At 28.6% G+C, this 7,636-nt stretch overlaps 1 protein-coding gene across 1 annotated transcript; it reads left to right on the top strand.

Annotated features, from left to right (window-relative positions):
• Positions 1 to 1,722: 1,722 nt before the first annotated feature.
• OCT59_014868 (uncharacterized protein) lies at positions 1,723 to 2,304 on the top strand (the record flags this gene model as incomplete). The annotated part of the gene is made up of 1 exon (XM_025329328.2): positions 1,723 to 2,304. The coding sequence occupies one exon, from the start codon at positions 1,723 to 1,725 to the stop codon at positions 2,302 to 2,304; it is 582 nt and encodes a 193-aa protein (XP_025186832.2).
• Between the last annotated feature and the right edge of the window lie 5,332 nt (positions 2,305 to 7,636).

Raw genomic sequence — 7,636 nt, 5'->3', positions numbered from 1 at the left:
TTTCTTGCTCCTTTTCTAATAAGGTTATTCTGTTGAGATCATACTGTTTCCATCTCACTCGATTTGCTTCATAACCTGATTTGATTGATTGCGCCACTTCACGTTCAAATCTTTCTAATTTTTCATTTTCTTCTTGTTCAACTTTTTCTCTAATGGATATCTCCAAATTATACATATACGTAAACCATTCACGTGATCCTGGAATAATAAATCGATCATTAACGTAAATGGGGTCTTTGGGTATAATATTACGGTATTTCTCAGGTATAAACATATTAGGAACAGGGTTATAGGGTTCAATCGGTTGAGGAGAATCTATTACAATTGGAGGGGGAGTAGGTTGATTAAGATGTTTTGATAGACGTTTGATATTAGTCCAAATTTTGTTATCATTGGGGTGACGTTTAGCGTAAAAAGGAACCAAAAATGGATAATCTTCAGCATTTGGTTCAGTGAAAGCATGTTTGTAGACTAAATGACGAATAGAATTTTTGACATATTGATTTTTTAAGAATATAAATCGATATTTTCTGGCTATAAATTTAATCTCTGTTAGTCGTACATAATTTTTTTTTGATTATCGCTTAGATCACGTGATTGGTCATTAATTATATTATTCATATCTTTTTTTACTATTCCTTTTTTTCGTTTTTTCCTTTCTTTTTGTTTCCTAAATAATTCATTCTAATCGCTAAAGTTCTATAATGTTTTCCAGTTACATTATTTAGAATAGTTTTGTGATTTTCATTGTAATACTCCTTAGTTTTCATTGTAATTCTCTTTACTATCCATAAAATAAAAATAATAATAAATTAATTAAATTAAGTCAAATTGGAAACAGAGGGAAAAGCAGACTACCCAGTCCTTTTGTGTTTGTTTTTTTTCTACTTTTTCTTCAGTTCGTCATCCGAGGAGTCACAAATTTCATTCATATTCATTCGTGATTGCAGAATATAATGATCAACCGTACTGTACATACAGATTTGCAAAATTCGTACTAGTACTGAATCCCTACTATAAAAAATTTTATCTGTTATTTCTGTAAAAACTCTGTAAAATGAGCCTTTCACGGATCCATTCACAGAAAATGTAAACAATTCGATAAATTCCTTATTAATTCCAGAATTATGAGTCTTTTACGGAAAAAAGAAAAAAGACGGAATATACCTATATTTATAAATTATTTCGGGATTATCTTACGCGGGATTGTCCACCACACAGGATAATCACCTAGTATTTGTTACACCGCATAAATGGTGTGACATTTTATGCAAGTGACAAATAGAGATCAGACCACAAAAAAATTTCTAAAGTCGCTGAGATAAATGACCGCCGGTAAGATTTACAGGTTCACAGATGATTTGCGGACCATATACACTTTCATAATTCATAATTTTTGTCGCGACCATCAGAAAAAGAACTGAAGAATGAATAGAATAAATGCAAATTTTTTTTTTACATGTGGCACTTTTTTATCATTATCAATCAACAATGTAAGACAAAATAAACAAAATAAAAATTATTTGGGAGTGATTAGGACATGAAAATAAATAAATACAGAGAATGATTATGTTATAAAATTCAAGATAAATTCTCATAAACATTATCCTTCTACAAGAACAACTTAAAAACTTCCCATTTCCTTTTCTTTTTCTTTTGCATTCTAATAAAAAGAATATGTTTGCTAAATTGTGTATTTTTTTTTTGATTGCGATCACAACTATGGTCGTAGGAGTACCTCAAGAGGAATCAACAAAGAATGGAACTTTGATTTCCAAAAGAACAACAATTCCCGTCTGTAAAGATCATAACTACAGTGAGCTTGTAAGCGCCTGGTGCGCTACGAAGTCATCAATGACAGTTATATGCGCAAATAAAGATTTTCCAGGCACTTTTACATCAGATACTATTCAATGTAATGGCGCCGAAGTGTGTGTTGATTATTTTTTAACAGAAAAAGACGCACAAGCACAGTGTGCTAGCTCGTACTTGGAATGGAACAATGATAATAGTTACGTTCCCTGTTCAAGTACTTCTTCATTCGGAGGAGGACAAACATTAGATGTATTTGTCGGAGCGGCAACATATGATGTGGATGGGAATCTGATACAAGTAGAAGAATTTGCTATATATCTGAATAATAAAGAAATTGCAGCTACCTCGAATAAACACAATGTAAGCACAATACTCCGGGATTATAAAAGGAATGATGATGGAGATTTTGATTCATGTTTCGCATTTAGCGGTACTGCAAGAGTAACTGGTTATTTTGCTGCTTTTTGGGGCTGCAGCTTCAAAAAATAGTATTTTTTTTTATAGAGATAATATACTTAGTCAATTTCTCTGAGGCTCGTACATATATACATGCTACCCATATTAATGGGATGGCAAACCAATCCCCATTCCCTATCTCATTTCATTTTTCTATTAATATAATTTAATTCCAAATGCATCAAAAAATACAAATATACTAAAGAATTTCTTGGTATTTTTCACAAAATTTTCATCATGTTTTTAATTTTAAAAAAATATTTTATTAGTAAAAATAATATTTATTGGCTAAACTTTTTCAAACGAACAACTGTTATAAAAGAAAGCATGTAACCATTTCATCAACCAACCCATCAAAAAAATCACGATCATATGATATTTTGTGGCATATGTAGTATGTAAGGATCCGTACGAAATACCGAAACTCGAAAACCTGACAGTACATTATTCCGAACTCTAAATCTCGAAATGGTAAATCTCGAAATGCCATAATCCATTTCATAAGCCCGACACTTCATAATCCCGAAATTCAAAATACTGAAATGAAAAATCTTGAAATTTATTACAGCTGATTTCATAATGTGCGGGACACTTAGCAAATTTTAAAGAACTCAGAAGTATTCGGTAAAGCTTGATATAAAATAAAAATTATACGCTAATTTTGGAGTACTATTCCGAGAATGGTGGTATAATTTTATCTTATTTTGAACTTTTACCGAATATTTCTGAGTTCTTTAAATTTTGCCAAGTGTCCCGTACATTATGAAATCAGCTGTAAATATTATGGGGTATCAGGATTATAAAATTCGGGATTATGACAATTTGGGATTTCGACAATTCGGGATTATGGCATTTCGAAATTTTACCATTTCGAGATTTAGAGTTCGGGATAATGTACTATCGGGTTTTCGAGTTTCGGTATTTTGTACGGATTTCAGTATGGAAACCCGTAAACCCTACTAACGTTTTTAATTTAATTTTTTTAAATTTCTTCTTGTTCAACGTATAATCTCATATCATAAAATTGTTTATAAGCACTAATTGCTTAATGTATTTATTCTAAATAAAAAAAACTGAAATACTTAATATTTTAAAATAACACTCTTAACATTAAAATTAGTTATAAAAAATATTATTATTAGTGAAATGATTTTCGGTGAATTATTGATTTCGTTAAAATGATTCCTGTCGGTGAAATGGTTTTCGGTGAATTCTGTCAGTAAGTTGACTGTCGGTGAAATACTATAAACTGAATCCGATCTCTTACATACCCTATAAAAAATTTTTATCCGAATATTTTCATTATTATTTCTCCGTGTGTTCCGTAAAAATTCCGTGAAAATGATACATTCACGGATATCTGTGTTAGCGAGATGAAAATTTCCATGATTTTAAGGCTATTGAAAATGATACATTCACGGAAAAAACATGGAAAGATAAAACACGGAACAGACTTTTTTTACAGAGATAGTTGTAAAATTAAATAGCCATATAAACGAACGTGGTATGAATAATAAAATCGGAATTGTCTTATGCTATGTTGACAATTTGATATTTTTAATGACGTGCCATTGATAAATTTTCTGCGTCTTCTTGCTATATACATGTAATTATTCAGATGTTCTAGCTTGCTACCAGTTTAATGCATAAGAATCAAAGAAAACCAAATTGTCAAATCGATTTTACGAATGTTCTCTATAAAAAAATGTTCATATAAATCAAAGCCGAACACTCACCTATATTAAAAAATTAAGATTTAATATTAGTAGAAGCCCGAACACCCGAACAGGCAGTTCATGAATTTGATGATTGACGTCTTTCGTATTTTTTTTATTGGAGTGTGTCTTTCAGCAATTCAGTTTGAGTCGTCGTTCTCGTCCTTTGTACAACTTCTTAACATTTAGAACTGCCTGGAGAATATACATTAAGGCTTTGCCTGGTTTAGAATAAATAATTGGATGCTTCGTATACATGTCACCCATTTAAAATCCAATCCCATCCCAAATCCCATACCTATTCCAATCCCATATCAGTTCTAAATCCAATAGGACCTCGAGTTATATATATAGGTCAGGGGAGATCGGCACACATATACTATTAGCTCTACGCATTTCTTCAGGGCCGGCCGGCACTATGTAATGCTGGTCGGCATTGCCCAAAAATGGAAACGATCTACATGATTTGAGCAAATAACCAGGGACCTGCCTATCTATGTTTAGTTCGGGGTCCTAATCCCATCCCATTTCATCCCATCCCAAATCCCATTTAATTATATAGAAAATATTTATGGTTTTTGAATTTTTTTATATATAATATTATATTTTTATTCTTTAATATTTTTAGTAATATTTTGTCACTTCTTTACAATTTTTTTTTTTTGCATTAAATATCATTAAATACAGTATATATAATAAAAAATATTTTTTAATGATAATTTAGTCTCATGATCACCATCTCGAATTATCACCAGTAAATAAAATCTCACGTAAAATAAAATCTCACGTAAAAATTTCACGTAATGAAAGAAAAAAAATTTTTTAATATCGAAACGAAGTTCTTTGTTTTAAATGCAAATAAACATATTGTGATACGGATATATAGATTATATATTACGTCAACATATTGTTAAATAAATATGATGATCATCCCTTTTTTTAATTCTGGGCAAGATGCAGATCTAATGCAGGCCAGGTTGTTAAATTTTCTATTACCTTTTTGGTTTTTTAACGAAGAAAGGCAAAGAGATTCCATAAGTTTATTCTAGGATTCTAAAAAGGGAATTATGCAAACCATAAAAAGATAACAAGAGGATCGTCAAAATCGTATGATATGCGACTTATAGAATAATGAAATTCTGCAAAAAGACAAAGAATCAGGGGCAAAAAAACCTATTTTTGTGTCGTTATTATAAAAGTATATGAAATTTTTTTTTTTAAATCTATTTATAGAATTAGAAATAAACAATTATGTCATTTAAATTTAAACATATGTGAAACATGCCAAGAAATGTATTGCATAGTTCTACAAAATTTTTTTTAATACAAAAGAAAGGTGTCATGGGATACTTTGAAATATCTTTTTTTAATCGATTTTAGCTAGTTCAAAAATTACAATCTATTAATAATTTTTTCTTAAAGGAGATTGTTAAAATCGAAAATTCCAATGCATATTGGCGTTTTTTGGAATTAGTCATCCGTCATTCATCTCTTGTTTTTAAATAAATTTTTTTTTTTAAAAAAAAAAAAAATTAGCCCAAATAACCTAAATGAATCATTGAAAAAGTGTATCATTTTTTCTCTTTCCTCAAAAGAAAAGATATTAAAAAAAGAATTTCGGAAATTTCAGAAGTTATATCGCGGAATTTCGAAATTTTTTTCAATAAATTTTACTTTTGTGTGTCGTCATATGTCATAGTAGAAGCAATAAAATTAAAATGCAAACGTCACTGGCCAACTAAATATCGATCGTACTTTAATAAATCCCAAAATAGTATACATTATTATATATAATATTTTTATTTTTTTAATATTTTAGTAATATTTTGTCATTTCTTTACAATTTTTTTTTTTGCATATTTAATTAATAAACAAGAATTCATGTTTAAAAGGGAGTTAGAACTATAAAATGTAAAATATATGAAATGTGATTTATTTTGAATATGTTCATTTCTAATAAGATCATGAGTCATGACATTCGAATTTATAATAAATATTTTAACCATAATTGAGTTAATTATGCAAATTTTAGTATCTTAATTTTATCATACCTTCAGAATTGTTATTTTTTGTGCAGCAGTGAAAGGAGTTGTTTTTTATACGAAAAGTTATATATAAAATTTACATGCACTATTTTATATAATTTTAAGAACCCAATATGGATTTTATGTAAATGTGTAAAATATGTCTATGTAGATTTTTTATTTAAAATTCAAACATATTTCATATAGGTTTAAGTAAGTATTATTTAATATTATAAATTGTAAATTCAGTTCACTTTAGAAAATGTATTTATACAATATTTTATAGTAAAACTGTTTTAAACAAAATACAAATCACATCGGTAATCACATGAAATTATCAATATTATCATCTTGCTGATTTTTTGTTTTTCATTCTTGTATCGCCTAAAATCGGCCCTGCTAATTCTGGCCGAATTAGAGTATTTCGACCAGTGTTAATACCTCGTAATATTTTCAAGGGCTCCAATAATAATTCTTTATGGTCAAATGATTTTAGATATTATTCATTTTAATTCACTTTCTCTACATTTCAAAAAGTTATTAAAAGCCCATTGGGTGATACTAACAATAATTTTGTAAATTCTATTGCATGTTCCTCTTATGATTATAATTCTTTACCAATTAGTTTTTCTTATTCTAATATTTCTACAATTTTCTTATTTTCCTTTATGGAAAAATATTATTATTGAATACAACCTCAGAAAATTTATTACTAATGTTTCTTATGATATTGGTTTGAAAAATTTTGTTTATTTATACAGAAATTCTTGTTACATGAATATGGATGTGGATTGAGGAACTTCCTTTTTTATCCTAAATGATGATGAAAATTCTATTTCAACCTCTTTTTACAGGTAAAAATCCCATTGAACTAAATTCTCATTGGAAGAATTACCTATTGTTGAACATGTGAAACTACATCATCCTGACTTATATGCTGGATGGAATTGCCCTTCATGCAAAAAATAATCAAACTTTCAATCATACCTCTACATCAGGTGTTATTGCTACCATAATTTTCAATCAAAAGAAAGAACTTACATACTTAATTAAACATTTTAGTGATTTACCTAATTTTTTATCATGTAATCTCCATCATCCCACATTATGGACCTGCTGATATATTGATAACAATTTAATTTTATTGATTTAATTAAAGGAATAATTCCCTTTTCTTCTTTATTCATATTAATTCTTTTATTAATAATCCTTCTCTTACTAGACAAATTTTATATGGATGTCAACAAAGAAATTTGGAAACTACATTGCAATTGAATGTTGGTGGATGAATTACATGCAGGGATTAATAAAAAATTGAAATGACAAAAATATACTTCTTCTATTTCTCAATTACCACCAATTTACTTATTTAGGAATTATTAATAGTATAGAATTTGGAGGGAATTGTTTACAATATTATTCTCCAAATTTTTGGTTCGTGATTAACTGTTTCATAGTGTTCCTTTTGAGACCAATGTGAATACTTATGGCAAGGTTGGGTTCGTCTATCTGGGTAGTTTACTATGTATGGTAAATAGGGGAGCCAGTAGTTCTTTTTAGTTAGTATTTTTTATATCAATGGTTTTTGTACTGTTTACTTTTATACTTTAATAAATTGACTTACAA

This window comes from Rhizophagus irregularis, chromosome 22, assembly GCF_026210795.1.
Source record: "Rhizophagus irregularis chromosome 22, complete sequence".
NCBI classification, from domain to species: Eukaryota; Fungi; Glomeromycota; class Glomeromycetes; order Glomerales; family Glomeraceae; genus Rhizophagus; species Rhizophagus irregularis.
This window is presented reverse-complemented; position numbering and strand designations above follow the sequence as displayed.